This window comes from Sprattus sprattus (genome assembly GCF_963457725.1).
Source record: "Sprattus sprattus genome assembly, chromosome: 1".
Taxonomy (NCBI): Eukaryota; Metazoa; Chordata; class Actinopteri; order Clupeiformes; family Clupeidae; genus Sprattus; species Sprattus sprattus.
Window position 1 is genome coordinate 57,450,527 of NC_137920.1, and position 16,933 is coordinate 57,467,459.

Consider the following 16,933-nt stretch of genomic DNA (forward strand, 5'->3'; position numbering starts at 1 on the left):
GCTCGCGCTGAATCACCAGAGGCTTTGAGCTGCCATACAGGATATGGTGCAATCATGTACAGAATATCAGGGTCACGCTTAAACAGATGCCAGTACTCAGAAGTCTTAATAGGCTTTTCATGTATCAGATATAACTATAGCTTACTCCGTGATTTAGGTACTGATTATGTCTTCTACATCTGTGATGTGTGTTTTTGTCTCAATTGTAGGGAGGGTCAAATGTATGTTATCTTTCTGTATGTCTATCTGTATTCAAACAGTGTTAAATAGATCACTGTGGTTGCTCGGCAGAATCACGGCAAGGCCTTTCTGCACCCAGGTTTTTTTATCAGTTGATAATTTTAAGTTATCTACACTGAACCTAAAGATCAACTTTTCTAAATATCCATCTCAAATTAGCCCATATTAGTGTTGAACGCAACCTTTCAAATATTGTTTAATTGAACCAATGGAAGTTTGCTCCCAGTGTGTGCCTTACTTTAAAAAATAAACCATCAAGGCTTATGATTAGGCCATGGAATTCAGGTTTTTTAATGAACATCATAAAGTTCAAACTATACTCTTAGGTATTATGTGTTTTATCATTTTCAACGTTTTGTATGTGGTATTCTATGAAATCCATGTTGTCTAACTGAGAGAAATTTGAAAATTGTTATAAGACTTAATGCTTTACATACTGTCATTGCATTGAAAAGTGGAAAACAACTGGGTGATGGGACAGAAGTGAAAAAAGCACAGATCTAAAAAATGAGAGGGAGAGAGAGAGATTTAACTATCTGCACAGAATTAGAAGACACCACTGTGATTCTTGTAAAAAAAAAAATAGTATGAACCTAACAGCAAACGCTTGGTGGCAAAGGTGGCTAGCTGCACTTCCCTAAAACTCAAACTCTTATCAGCTTGCATCTCCTTTCAGTCCGCACAACATGACTCAGTTAAAATACCAAGGTAACCAAGGCAACTGCCATGAACAGCTGTATCCATAATGCCACCTAGTGAAACCAGTTAAACTTGCAGTTGTATGGCACAACGTATCACAAACTCAGTTCATCGTTTTAGTCACATTAAGATTTTTGTGCCATTTTATTTCTCTTCATGCTGCAGAAGCTTTGTGTTGAAAATGTTAGCTCACATTGGTGAGCTCAATAAAATATCCACTGTCTTTTACTGGGTTATAACACACTCTTTCACAGAGAAGTTCCTCACGGTTGATATGAGCATACTGCTTGATTTCTTTCTTCTTTATTGTTTTCTTAGTGCTGTGGTTTCATGCAATATAAACCAAATCTACATTTTGTAAACTAGTGTGGGTATGTTCTGATTTCTCAAAAGATGACCACCATAATGAAAGAACACAAGAGTGTTTGGTATGCATGGGTCTGGCCATTAATATCTCATATAGGTGCAAAGGTGTGACAATCTCCTTCTCCTCATCAAATATTTGTCTAGCTTGGTGTAAAATCTATAGTACACAGACTTGTTTCCACAAACACATACAGTATAATGACAAATACAGGTGTGTGGACAGATAGAGGCACACACGTGTGGATGTATGCAGATGGACACAGCGGGGATGTATGCTCAAAGAAGGGAAAAACAAAAAAGAATACACACATATCCTAACTGGAGCACTGACAAATGAACATCTCGACAATCACAAACGAACCCAAATGTTCAATGTTAATAAACCTCTTTTTACAATAAACACAAATTTTTACATGAAATATGGTGTATTGCATTTTAATTTGAGTTAATAAGAACACTGTTCTTTAATGTTACATTTAGTACACACATTTGAGCTGCTCTATGAGGTGCAATTAAATTCTTACTGGTAGGAGAAGCACCAGGGGGCGTGGGAATGGGACACGTCAGGCACCTGGGCAGGTGCCATTGAATCCATAGGACACAGAGCTCACATAATAAATCCTTTCTGTCAAATGACTAACCTGTAATGTAAAGGTAACGTTAGTATTATCTCTGGATTTACTGTCAATCCTCAGTTTCTGAGGAAAGAAACATTGGTGAGTAAAATCTTAAAAATACATATATTTTGAATGTTTATAAAACATTCTGTGAGACAAATACAAATATCAGTGTTTCTTTAAATAACTGAACATGTTATAGGATATGGGTAGCATTAACCATGTGCTAAAAGGATTTCCCCCCCGCTATGTGCTTTTCATTTGATATTTTATTCACATGCAATACAATTGTAAAAAATTAGGGCAAAACTGTGGAAAATTAATAAGTGAAAACGGAAAATAACAACTGAATGCAAACTAAACAATTTTAGATATAATTATTTGTATGAGCGTTTGTGTGTTTTTCTCCTGTGTTATATGCATGTTTATTATATTACATTTCAAATCCTATTTTAGCAGGGACCTTCATTTAGACATATCTTTAACTGGAGAGTGTAATTTCTTACATGTGTGCGTGTGTAACTGTGTGTGTGTGTGTGTGTGTGTCTGTGTGTGTGTGTGTGTGTGTGTGTGTGTGTGTGTGTGTGTGTGCGTGTGTGTCTGTGTGTGTGTGTGTGTGTGTGTGTGTGTGGGTGTGTGTGTGTCTGTGTGTGTCTCTGTGTGTGTGTTTGTTTGTGTCTGTGTGTGTGGGGGTGGGTGTGTGCGCATGTGTATGTGTGGTTCAGAAATGTTTAATTAAAAGTACTTGTAAAATGGTTGACTTCATAAAGCCCCTTTGAACCCTGTTCTTTTCCGTGGACCTGTTCTTTTTAGTTGACAGATGAGGTGTATTTGTTTTAGACCTTCACAACATTCCTGTTGTATATTTCATTTAACTCTGTGGGCAAACAAGTACAGAAAAGTACAGTTAAAAGTCTTTGCATTTTTATTCACTGGATGTAAATTCACTGTGATTTCCACATTTCTATACGCATTTAGTATGCTTGAACTATTGGGTTATACACATTTAGTTTGCTTGAACTATTGGGCTATACACATTTTGTGTGCTTGCAGAATACTTGTTTTATCCTCAGAGGTGGATAAAAACAATATTTCTTTCCTCTGGTTGTAGAGGGAGAAGCATGGATTCTTTTTAAGTCATTATAGAATTCAAACCAGTCACTTATATCATGACTGTCATGAAGGAAAACAATGATAACATTTTCAATCTTTATTTCCCAGGTTGGTGATGGGCAAAGAAACTAAAATGTTCACAACTTTAATGAGCATTTTGGTACTAAATGGCGCCTCTCTTATATATGCAGGTACAAATACCTTTATACTGCAGTTTAATTTCTCTGTTGCTCATGTCTTCAGGTGCAGTTGTATGCATGATGATTACAGTAGCTTTACCTCATATCCATCCTATCGGTTAGGCCTTGCATGTCATACTACATAAATATATCAATGTAGTCATAAAGATTAATGCTTTAGAATCTGTGATCGTGCAGTCTTTCTGACCACCATGGATTCTTCCTACTAGATCCCACCAGTGAGAGCTTATGGGGAAAGAAGGTGGATTTCATGAGATTTAATTGCACCTACTGGCAGCTGGCACGCTCCATACCGCCCTTAAAGGAACTAAGTGTGTGTGTGGACCTTCAGAGATCCACCACCACTTCACAGTGGACTGTGTTCATGTACAGCCATCCTGATCAAAGCCATGTGGATATTAGCCTAGAGGGGATCGATAGACACCTTTTCCTCTGGCTTTTTGGCACAAGGTGGAGCACTACATTTTCAATAAACCTCAATGTCTGGTACTCTGTCTGCATAACCTGGGTTGAAATCCGACTGTCGCCGCGTCTCTACATAAACGGCAACACCGTCGAGATCCACAGCAAAAAAGAACCCCTGACCCGGTCCAACCGCAACATAGCTTCAGATGGCTACCTGACTCTGGGCGCGTCACATTTCATCCACAACAATGAGATACATGCCGTGACGGGGACTGACTTCCAGGGCTACTTGACACTCTTCCGCATGTGGAGTGAAGAACTTCCAGCCAGCCAGCTCAAGCACTGTGTTGATGGGGATGTGGTGAGGTGGGATGCTGAGGACTGGATCACTCGCGGATGTGCCCCTGTTGATGACGCCAATCTTCTGTGTGGTGAGTTCATATTCCATACAGTAGGTATGGTAACCAACATTCCGTGTGAGCAAAACTATACGCAGGGGCGGACTGGCCATCAGGGATACCAGGGAAATCCCTGGTTGGCCAACAGGGTTTGGGCCGGTCCAATACCGACCCACCTCAGGGGCGTAACTATATGGCAATTGCACCTGGGCCCGTGGGTCTTGGGGGCCCGTAGTCGTTGGCCATAAACATATTTATGTCAATCTAAATAGTCTGAAGGCGGAATATGTGCGCAGGGGGAGGGGGCGTGACAGCGGCTAGTGATCCACCCTAACAAGTTCACAGTTTCAAGTGTTATTGGCAGAATATGTGCGCAGGGGGAGGCGGCAGTTACAAACATGAAACTATGTTACGCCACTGCTCCCGGGCCACTTTTTTACCCCAGTCTGCCCCTGACTATAAGGCCACAATGCTTATGACCGTTTGACAAACAAGTGTTTGCAGACATTTTAAAAAGCTGGCCGTGTTTTTTTCCAATACGGTATCTGCCACGATACAGTTGACACTTAACTACTCTCCTTCTTTTATTCTGCTGAAGTGTGGTCGTTGTATGCAGTTCAGATTGATATCACCATTCAGCGGTGGGATACACAAGAGACTATTGAATATCAAGCCAGAGATCTGGTCCATAAATGGGTAAAAGCATAAAACCTTGATTTCATTTATGACATTAATCAAATAAATTATCAATTTCAGGAGCTGCCATAAATACCTTTGCTTTTAACATATTTTACAGGTAAGGGAGGTTCTACCACCCAATATGTATATTCATACAGTGTTGGTCTCCACATTAGTGAGGTAATGCATAAGAAGTTTTTCCATTGCAGTCAATAAGAGTTGCAGTATTTAAGGATGAGCTTGGCTATATTCATCTCACTGTATGTTTCACAATGTTTTTCTGTCTGAGATGTGGCTGTGTGTCTACCATAATGAATTAGCATAGTAAATAATTAACACACATTTAAACAGTTTAATTAATTGGACCTCTTTTCTTTACCTCAACAGACAAAACACAGTTCTGATGGTAATTGTCATTTTTCTACCACATCACAGTATACAAAGGGTGCATTTAATGTGTCCTTGAAATACCTTCTCATCAATCTCACTATTATTATAACAACTTGTAAATGTTTCTCAAGGCATGCATTTTAAAATGTTTATCTTCAGCAGGCTGGAAAGGTTACACCAACAGTAAACCCGTAAGCGTGATCTCTGCCCCTGTCTTTTACACACATACACACACACACACACACACACACACACACACACACACACACACACACACACACAGACTGACAGACATACATACACTCACACACACACACACACACACACACACACACACACACACACACACACACACACACACACACACACACACACAATCAAGCACGCACACACACATTCACACACATGTGTGCGCACAAAACTGTAATTATATAGATTGCAAACTTTATAAAACACAACCTCTTCTTTGATCTCCAAAGGTTCAAGTGCTCTGTGTACCTGAATGTGATCCCTGGTGCTGACGTCAGCTCGGTCCAACAACAGGTGACAAGGCTGTTGAAAGTCCAGTATCCTGATGGTGACCTTCTGCTGACCCCAGTCAACAGCTCCATCTATGTCAGCCCTGTGGGTAGGTAGAGCTACCGACTGCTGAGTCATCATGGACAAACATTAAATACACATTCAATACTAATCTTTATCTAGAAGAGGGTATTTATTAAAGTAGTTATAGAACTGCACTAGTTGATTCTGGGTCTTGTGATTGTGTCTTCTAGAGTCACTTCCAGTGGTCACCCTAGAACCTCCAATTGTAGCCACAACTTCATCTTTCTCAACTAACCCAGCTTTGACAGTGTCAACCACAGCCTCTACAACGGGTAAGGTAGCCTTTAAAAAGGCAAAAAGGATACAAAAAAAAGGATTCTAAATTATTTAATGCCTGACTGTAAATACTATTATGTGTTCTTGTCAGCTTTATTGCCTCTTGACAATTGATTTCCTGGAAAGCCGGTTTCTAAAGATAGCTAAATACAGTCCTGTTCTTTCCAGACTTTTTGCAAGACATTAATCTGTCACTTTCAGGGACATTTCCTCCCAATCCCCCTGCTATTGTCACAGGCTCTAACTCAGGCTCATTGCCGTCCTCTACTCTAGTAACAACTTTGACCTTAGCTCTATCTATCGTCACGGAAGGTTCTCCCTCTGGTAAATGTCATGTATTAAAAGGTGGTGCAATATTGGAAAACCATTTCTAGGCCATATCGAAGACCACACACTAGTCTCTGTTTGAGTCTATGTTCTAGTCCAACAATAACGTTTATGTGCGCCTGCTTCAACAAAACATAAACCAAAGTTAATAGGCAGGGTAAAAAGAGCAGAAAAACGTCGTCGTTTAAACATCGTCAATGAAAAACAATCAATATTCTATCAACTCTTGTGCTCAATCATATTTCATTTCAATGATCCAGATCGACTCACAGACTCATCAGCTCGCACCGTCCCATCTCTCAGCCTCTCTACTGAGGGGACTGTCTCAGGTGGGTGGTCTGCGTCACTGCGCAGGATTTTACCGGACTTTATTAAGGCAATATGACTTTAACATAATTCTATAATGTAAATGGGTAATTCTGCTCTTGTCCTACAGAGAGTTTCTTCAGGGTGAATCTGACCGTCACACTCACAGGATCATCCATGAATCCAGAGCAGAAGATAAAAGCTTGGGTATTACGTGCGGTTTTGATCAATCAATCAATGTATTTATTTGATCAAGAGGGACAGTGTACATTCATGAACATTAAAATGTGAATGCACCCAATTATAGCTAAAAGGCTAGTTTCCATTGGCAGTTGATGGTTTCATGCTATACAAATGGCCTGGTCTCATCTTATTATTATCTCCTTGCAGATCATTGAAACTTTGTCCAAGGAGAAGATGTCTGTGTTGAACTTCCAGTTTTTAGGGAAGAGGTCAGTCCTTTTTGAAGTTACCACACAGGAACACAACCATTATCTTTTGACCCTGACAGATGTTCTGATACATGTTCTGTTATCTACTAGTACCAGTGCCCTACTGATCTATTTTACATTTCAGCTAGTAGTTGGTCAGACTTGTATGATGAAGCAACAGCTCTCCTGAGTGTATAACACATGACATGCATGATCTCATTTAGAAGTTGATTGTGTCATTTATTCATGATCGATAAATGAACTTCACAAAGTAACTGAAAAATAAAATCTAACATTGTGTTTGCCTCATGTTGTGTGTGCTAGTTTGACTCCTATTCGGAACAGATCAAATGAATCAGGGCGGGTGAGTGTAGCAAGTTTAATAGTTCAGTTTTTCAAGCATGCAGTCATCTATTGTTTATTATGACCTACAAAACATGAGATAGCCTGCCTAAAACACACTTGAATTATTTATTAGAATTATGTCTTTTTTTGTTGCCTGAAACCAACCTCTGATATTTCATCTTTGCAGTCACCTCTCTCTACTCAGACAAGGTAAAATGGGAATGAACTCCACTCCTGACAGAGATTCACGACCTTATACTATACACATACTCCATGTTCATGTATGAGATATCTTTGATTCAAAATGGCCTCTACTATTGACTTTATTCACAGTCACACCTCCGTGTTCCAAGTCCAAGCGACAACATCCTGCACCATACAGCAGACTATAGACCAGATCCGGAACTCTTTGGAGGTTCCCTACTTAGATGGTCCTGTTATCCTTGATTCCAGGCCTGAAGAAATCCTAGTCTCTCATATAAGTGAGTCTTATGTGGCAAATTAGCGAGTTACCATTTACAGTCAAATATTTAGCTAAAGACAAGACATTATCTCCTATTTATAAAATATGTCCATGTTTTTTATAAAAAAGCCATTGACCCTTACAGTTGTCTTCGTCTAAGACAGCATATCCTTGGCTACATTTATTTTGTATTTAGTTTTGATGAATGTATTGCTTTAAATCTCTTCCTCTCCCTTATCCAGTGCCAGGTCAGTGTCTGTGGCAGCGGCACCAGAGCAGACAAGGCCTGTTTGTGTGGCCTAAGACTAGCGCCCAGCATGTAGCATCACTCCCCTGTGAGGGAGACCCCAGCCGGACTGCACGAAGGCAGTGGTGGGTTGACTTTGCATAAGAAGAAGATCAAATCTATACAAGAGGGTGACACATTAGATGAATTACCAATAAGTTACGTGACTTGCCCCTTCCCTAAACGTTTAGCTGTCTTGGTCACACCATAGGGCTACTGCTTGGGCTGTTTCTCTGAAGTTTTCAGTGACTTGGTCAGTCATAGCTATCTTTATCCTGCCACTAATCAGACAAGTGCATGTCACAAAGAATGCTTGTGGAAACAATTACGGCATTATAGCATTATTACCTGTGGAGTATGCCTGATGTCTCTGACAAGATGGCGCCTCACACTGTGCCTAAGATAGCATTTTATGACCCCTTCCTCCTATACGGCTGTTTGTTGAGTACTGAGGGAAATTCATTCCTCATTAGTTAGAGGGTAATTAATGGTTATCAATAATGGATGACATTTTATCGCCTATTTAAGCAAAGGCAAACACATTATTGGCGGAAATAAGGGAGAGCGCAAATATGCCTTGTTATCGTCAACTGATATGAGCTCTTGGATTGTGTTGATTCAGAGCTGCTGATTCTGTTTGTCAAATCATATAGGCTACTGTAGACACACTTGTGTCCTTTTCGAGAATGGCACATTCCTTTTTTCCCCAGTCATACAAAACAGGGATCTGTACCATGGCCATAGTAGATACCCCTATTATAATTTTCCAAATTATGTTCTAATTTCTAACGAATGTTCTAATATTTAGCATTCTACCTTGCAAGTGTGTATTTTCTCCCTCTGTTTTCAGCTTGCTGGCCTCAAATAACAAAGCCCGCTGGGTCCCAGCCGATCTACAGCAGTGCCCATATGTGGTGACAACCATCCCAGACCTAGATGATATAGAGGTTACTGCAGGTAAAGACCAGCTACACATTCACCGTTAGCTACTCTCTAGCATGATCCGTGGATGGAGATTATAAACCCAAGCACACATATGCTCACACACACACACACACGCACACACACACAAACACGCACACAGACATAACACCATTAAATTATCACTTACCATAACCTTTGTGATCAGTGATACAGAAATGACAACATGTTCTGTTCTTACCTTCAAAGTCATTATTAAAGTGCATTTTCCTGTCATTATTAATGTCAAACTTAAAATGTTTCCCCATCTTTTTTTGTTCCCCAACCACTGATGGTACATGTGTTGATGTTCCCTCTAGAAAATGCAGAGGATGTGCTGGTCATGATAGGATGCCTGCTGAGTAACCACACAGGTCTGAATGACCAGGAACTTGTCACCATACTGAACAAGCTGAGTGCGGTGGTGAACGTCTCCACAGTGACTCCAGCTTTGGGCAAAGTCATTGTGGAGATCCTCTCAGATATCCTAGAGTCTGACAGCAACTTCCAGCCCGTCACAAACAAGTTTGTTTACAGTTTTTCACTATTGTTAAGAAGTAAAAAGCGAAAATTCGGCACAATCTGCACAACCTTCACGTCATGTATCAATCGCTCGCCCCAAGTGGGAAATACTTAAGATTCCCTTATCTACATTAGAGTCCGATTTTCCTTGTGAACACACTGATGTCAATTACACATCACGTTGTTGTCAAAACAGTGTACACAAAGTTCTGTTGTTGCACACAATTTTCAAGTAAAATCTCAAAGCCTCAACCTGCAAGCCAGGAAGCCAAGAAGGAGGAGGAGTAGGAGGTTGAAGAGTAGGAGGACAGAGAGAAGGAAGAGGAGGACAAGGAGGAGGAAGAGAATGAGGACAAGGTGAAGAAGGAGGATCAGGAGAAAGAAGAAGGAGAATGGTCATCTCTAATGAGATTTGGGCCGCTGTGGTAGACCATGTTTTCATGGTTTTTCATTAGAACCTTCAGGATGGAGAACAAGTACGAAATCTGTTTGCCTTGTGTACTGTAATACTGCATATCAATATACAGTTTTTCACTGTTGCTAAAACCCGTTTTTCAAAACAGTAACGTCTTTCTCAAAACTGCACACAGAAAATTGAAAACCTCACACACAAAATGCTAAACCTGACACTCCCTTTGCAAGATGACTCTTTGCTATCAAATCTCTTAACTGTTCACAAAATGGAACTCGTGTTTTCATTTGGTACACACAGCCATATTTTCAAAACACACACACATACATTCATTTAGTACACACAACTAAACATTAGCTGCACACTACCAAGCATTTACAGCACACAGAAGTGCAAAATTGAAAACACAATCATCGAAACACACCATATGAATGACAATAACTCATTGAGCCCTTTCTCCTTTTGTAATATGTATCAGTGTAGGCCTACATTTATCATAGTCAAACATAAAACAGCAATACCGTTGTTCTCACAACCCATATTTACAATTTCAGTCTCCTGTTCCACCAGATTGTATTGACATAAAATTGTATACAAAATGCTTATAGTTTTTCTCAATTGCTTACACACATTTTTTGAAAGCATGCCTCGTTCTCAAAACTCTAAACACAAATCCCAAAGCAACTAACTGAAAATGCAAAACCCTTTATATCTCCTGGAAAATGCTACTTTGCTTTCAAAAAATATTGAAAGTGTGTTTTCTTCCTCCACAGTGTGGTTCTCTTTCAGTCCTGCAAAATACAAATAATGTGCAGCTAATGTTTAGTTGTGTGTACTAAATGAATGTATGTGTGTGTGTTTTGAAAATATGGCTGTGTGTACCAAATGAAAACACGAGTTCCATTTTGTGAACAGTTAAGAGATTTGATAGCAAAGAGTCATCTTGCAAAGGGAGTGTCAGGTTTAGCATTTTGTGTGTGAGGTTTTCAATTTTCTGTGTGCAGTTTTGAGAAAGACGTTACTGTTTTGAAAAACGGGTTTTAGCAACAGTGAAAAACTGTAATTTCCCTGCAGGACACACATGTACACAGGCACGCATGCACGTACGCACGCACACACACACACACACACACACCACCACTCAGTATACCACTAAAATGTACCTGGATTTTTATTTGTATTACATAAACTCAGTTTGGCAGTGCATGACATACAACTTGCCAACACCTGCCATTGTGCTCTAATTTTTATATTTTTTCTTCTATGCTTCCATCTGCCTGTACTCATTAAGCCTTTGTATGTTCTACAGCCCAACATCTTTTCTATTGTTTCCATCCCTGGCAGCATTCTATACATTACTGAGAGCATTGGAGACAGACTGTCAGGCTTCTCTGGAGAAAGCTTCATTCTGGCAGCTCCTGGACTGGCCATATCTGTGGTGAATGTTGACCCGGACCAGTTCCATAACCTCACCTTTGGGGTGTCCTCAGCTACAGAGGGGCAGAACCCAGAGGTGAGCAGCAGGGAAGGGTACTGATTAGTGGCAAAAAGAGGACTGGACACCCAATTACAGAATTCATGGTAATCTTTGAACTCACACCCCCAATCACATTTCCTCTAAAGATAAAAAAGGAATCTTTAATTTCCGTTGTTTCAGCCAAGTGAGTACAGGTACTTGCTATTCATCCAAAAAAACACTCAAGCTATTTTAGAGAGCACCATCTATCAATGACTTTGTTCGCCATGACAGCTCTTTCATCATCTCTTATCACTCCTGACCCCCTATATAACCATTGTCCCCAGAGTTTTTTCTTTAAATTTGCTCACTGCGTATTGAATTGCTTATTGAATATGCTGTACTGCGCACAGCCATCGTATGACACGGACCCCTTTTTGCTGCAGGTTTACGTCAATCAGGATCCCTTTGACTGCACAGTGGCGTTCATCTCCCTTCCCCCATCCCTGCAGGCCAGCTTCCCCTCCGGCCAGGGCATCCAGGCCCGCGTCCAGTTCCAGTTCTTCGGGACCCCTGCTCTGTTTGAGGTGCCATAGTCAAAATCAGTCTCCGTGGGAGAAAAACGTATTTCCCCAAGTGTACCTGTAAAAGACAAAGAAGTTTTTTTTCCTGCTGACTTATGATTCTTATTATCTTTCACTTTTCTTTCTTTTTTTTCCTAAGCAAAAATATCAGCAATATTAACATCAATGCTTTTATAACACAGAGGGTATGGGCAAAAAAAGATATGCTGTGGTAGGGTTAAGATTTATGTTATTGTGCAATTTACATAACTTCTGAGGCAGTAGACTTGTCATTTGGGATCAGAGTCTGCTCATGTGCTACACACTTTCCTAATCAGTTGTACCCTAAGCTAAAATGTTGCTGACATACTATGCACTATTGGCATTTTTCCTTAGGATGGACAAAGACACAAAATACTCAACACTTTTGTAGTGTCTGCCAGTGTCACCAATGCAACAGGGCCGATTCAAGGTCTGAAGCAGCATGTGGCAGTTACACTGCACCACCTGAAGGACAAACCAGTGAGTAGCATGATGATGCCGTGGTTATTACAGTAAAATCATCACTTACATTGGGCTCGTGCCATACTCCTTTTTTTCTTTCTTTCTGCAGCTGGAGAAGGATGTATTGTGTGCATTTTGGAATTTCAACAAGAAAAATAACAATGGTGAGTTTGGGCCAGGGATGTATTTAAAGATCTTGGTGTACACACTGGAGCTAGCTGGTCAGCACAGGAATAAAGGACCCTCTCAGGGATCTGGTCAGGCCCAGCACTCCTTTTTGTAGTTGTGGTATTTGGTTAATAATTGTGTGTCATATTTGGTTTGTCTTTTGTTCTTCAGGCGGGCTTGGGGGCTGGGATCCCACGGGATGCTATTTACACAACACCAGTGTTGATCACTCTACATGCCTCTGTGATCACCTCACTCACTTTGGGATCCTACTGGTGCTCACACTTAGCATTAGTAAATGTATATTCTGTACAACACTTTTCAATGATGGCTTATTATTCCCATGATATCTAACCCTGCCATAATTTTTTCCTGTTTTGTAGGACCTGTCCAGGACTCCTGTGGATGAAACCAATGAAAAGATCCTGACCGTCATCACATATATTGGTTGTGGAGTTTCATCAGTCTTCTTGGGAGTGACTGTGTTAACATACACTGCTTTTGAGTAAGGGCAAGATTTCACAGTTGGGGTGTGCAGAGAACGTTTCTTGGGTGTTTAATCAATATATTTTGATGGGATGGGATGGTTTTAGGTCTTACAATTTTGTGAATATGTTTGCCTCCAATATTTGGTAATATCTAACCAATATACTACTTTTCTAAATGCTGTTGGCATGCCATGCTGCAGTTATGGAACCTGTGTAGAGCTAAATACATTCCAATCTCAACTGATTATTATGAAACTAAAATGTAGTGAAATTAAAAAGTGTGAAAGGCTATGCCTGGCCCCGTCAAGAGTGTATATTTAATAAAATTCAATTCGATTTATATAGCGCCAGAACAATAAAATTGTTTCAAGGTCAGGGGCATAGCCAGGACATTATTTCTGGGGGGGGCCAGTCCTGGCCTGTCTTTTGTTTGGGGTGGTACTTGATTGTCAAAAACTACTATTTCAAAACTCACACGCTGCATCACTCAGAGCAGCAGTTTTCTAACGGCTCATCTAGCCATAAACAATGGATTGAACCTTCTTATGGACACTAATGATGTCATATTGATAATCCCATGTTATTTTTTATATATTTTTTCCTGTGCTGTGAGGTTGGGGGGGGGGGGCTGCAGGGTGGCCATTCTCTGACCAATGGTGGCCGTGGCCCCCCCTGGCCACCACGTGGCTACGCCCCTGCTCAAGTTGCTTTACAGAGCCCAGAGCACAATGGCAACAGGGGCAAGGAAAAACTCCCTGTTAATTATCTTTGGATTTTAACAGGAAGCTCCGCAGAGACTACCCTTCTAAGATCCTGCTGAACCTGGCCCTAGCTCTGGAAGGACTTAACCTTGTGTTTCTGCTCAACTCCTGGCTGTCCTCGTTCGGTAGCTCTGTCCTCTGCAGGGCCGTGGCGGTCACCATGCACTACTTCCTACTGGCCTCCTTTACCTGGATGGGCCTGGAGGCAGTAAACATGTACTTCGCCCTGGTGAAAGTCTTCAATGTCTACGTACCCTCCTACATCCTGAAGTTCTGTGCTCTGGGATGGGGTGAGTGCTTGGATAAGATTTGTAACGATGGTGGTCATGGTGATAATGCTACTGCTTCTGGTCATGATTATGATGAAATATGGTCATTGACATTGCGATGATGGGTATATGAATGACATTAATGATGGTATATCTCTATCATGCAGGAATTCCTCTCATTATTTGTGGCCTGGTTCTTATTGTGAGAAGGGATGTTTATGGCAGTTCTCCATACGGTTCATCCCTTGAGCCATCTGATGACATGTTGTAGGTATATTTTGTGTTTATGTTGTGCTAGGCACAATGTCACTAGGAGAGGTAGTCTAAATTGAAAAGGTAAAATCATTTCAGTATTTTGTGCCAGTCACCAGATAAACGAATCGCATAGAAATATAATTGCCAATTAAATGGATCAAATAAATAACATAATGACTAAACATATTGCGCTATCATGACAGTAAAGCTGTGGAGCCTGATTCTTTCCCTCAGCTGCTGGGTGCAGGATGACGTGACATTCTACGTGTCTGTGGTGGGCTACATCGTCCTGGTGCTGCTGTGCAACATGGCCGTCTTCCTTGTGGTCCTGGTTCAGCTGCGCAACATGCGCTTCAACCGTCCGGCGGGCACGCGCAGCCACCTCCTGAAGGACCTGCGGGGCGTGGCGAGTCTTACCTTCCTCCTGGGCCTCACCTGGGTCATGGTGCTCTTTGCCTGGGGGCCAGTCAGAGTACCTATGCTATACGTCTTCTCCATCCTCAACTCCCTGCAAGGTGGCAACGCAATCAGACAAATGATAAACACTATTAATAAAGAGTCAGTAAACTCTCCAGAGAGACAGAACTTCAGTTTTTTTTTAGCATGTCTGTTATCGAGTTCAATTGAAGACTCATTGAATTAACTACAAATGTTTTCCAGGATTCTTCTTGTTTGTGTTCTACTGTCTAATGAAGGAAAACGTCCGTAAGCAATGGAGAGTCCACCTCTGCTTCGGCCGCTTCCGGCTCCAAGAATACTCAGGTACGAATGCCAATGACTGCACAGAGAGAGACAGAGAACAAGGGAGGTTAAAAAAGAGAGAGGGAGAAATAGACAGACTTAAAGAGAATTGGAGAGAGGTAAGGTAAAAAAAAAATCCATGTCCTTTTGTTGTTCAATCAGAATGGAGCCAAACTGCGACAGTACCTGCTAAGACCAAACCCAGTCAGTCAGTGAAGTTCCCCTCTGTGAAGTCTGTTCGATCCAACAAGTCGAGCACTACTGAGAGCACTTCTGCTTCCTCGGACTCCAGTCAGCGAGAAGTCTCCATCAGGAGACCCAACTTAGGTGAGAAAAGGGAAACATACAGAGGAACTAGAGGGGTTTAATCTCTGATTCTAAAATGGCAGCCCTAAAAAAACACAATAATGACAATGTTTAGCCTGTATTCCAGCCTCCTTTACTGGGTGCAGCATGACGTGGCGTTCTACGTGTCTGTAAACTTGTTCTCCTTTTGTTCAGATATATTTTCCAGTATCATATCTTTCTTATCAGTATGGGTATTCCATGGCGATTAAACCCATGACCTTAATGATGTCAGCGCCTTGCCTCTACCAGTGCGAAGCTACATGAATGATTTTAACCTGAATATAACTTTAAACTGACATTCGGTGTGTCCTTAAGGAATCAGCCTCTCCTTCTGCCTTACTGTGTCCCTTTCTTCCAGGTCTGATTTGTTTGAATGGGCTGGCTCTGCCCCGAGCACAGCTGAGTCACACTCCCTCATTCCACAAAAACACACCTCTCCCCCAGGAATCAGGAGGATACCAGGTGTCCCCTTGGCTGACAAAAGCTGGCTCTCACCTTGAGAGTGATATTAACTGAAATCGTTAAGCATGGAGAGATCTTTCTTTGTATTAAAAAAAAATATTATTAGCAGTGTGTCAATTATAGGTGTTTACTAAATATATAGGTTATAAGTCCAAAGACCAAATAATTGTGAGAGCTCTAATTGAAACTAAATAAAGGCTATCTTCTATTTCCATCTGAAACACGAGGTACCTATAGATATGACTCAGTGTCTCTTCAGATCTATCTGCTGTAATCCTTTGTTATGACCCCCCCTCCCCCCTCCCAAATGCTGGGTTATACCCTTAGTGACTTAACCGTATTTTGAAAAACACGATGAATCACACAAATGTAAAAGTCCCAAATGTTCTTTGTGCTCTTGATTGGGAGATGTGCTGAATAGGTCTCCCACATACTGAAAAGGGACAGCCCCAAAGTAGAATGCAACTGTCCCTGGACCTATGCAAGTCAGTTGCCTTCATATTAAGCATTCAGAATACATTCATTATATTATTAATGTTAAAGCAGCATTATGTGGTTTTTAACTATTCTCGCATAGGTATCAAGTTTGTATAACATTTGTAATTGTAAACACACCATTCCATTGTCATTCAATTGATAAGTTGTGTTAGTGCCAACTGTGTTGTTGTTGGTGTTTGCAAGAGAAGTCTGTAAGCTCGCTAACTCTGTAATTCCCCTTTAAAAATGAGAGGTTGAGATTTAGCTGATTTCCCAAATTCCCTTCTAACATTAATTACCGAAATAACAAACAACAAACAGCAATCTCTCATGTGTAATGGTAATTTCATAATCTAATATTCATGTTTGTATGAACAATAAGCCTTTACCGTGAATGACTTCCA

General features: G+C 40.9%; 1 protein-coding gene across 1 annotated transcript; it reads left to right on the forward strand.

Annotated features, from left to right (window-relative positions):
- Positions 1 to 3,485: 3,485 nt before the first annotated feature.
- On the forward strand, positions 3,486 to 16,106 carry adgrg4b (adhesion G protein-coupled receptor G4b; the record flags this gene model as incomplete). The annotated part of the gene is made up of 23 exons (XM_080845220.1): positions 3,486 to 4,071; positions 4,655 to 4,679; positions 5,586 to 5,734; positions 5,880 to 5,981; positions 6,573 to 6,641; positions 6,749 to 6,825; positions 7,009 to 7,070; positions 7,728 to 7,876; positions 8,100 to 8,229; positions 8,994 to 9,100; positions 9,424 to 9,628; positions 11,382 to 11,550; positions 11,940 to 12,080; positions 12,453 to 12,578; positions 12,670 to 12,817; positions 12,900 to 13,003; positions 13,112 to 13,233; positions 13,999 to 14,267; positions 14,414 to 14,513; positions 14,736 to 15,016; positions 15,162 to 15,263; positions 15,405 to 15,569; positions 15,949 to 16,106. The coding sequence occupies 23 exons, from the start codon at positions 3,486 to 3,488 to the stop codon at positions 16,104 to 16,106; spliced, it is 3,546 nt and encodes a 1,181-aa protein (XP_080701346.1).
- Between the last annotated feature and the right edge of the window lie 827 nt (positions 16,107 to 16,933).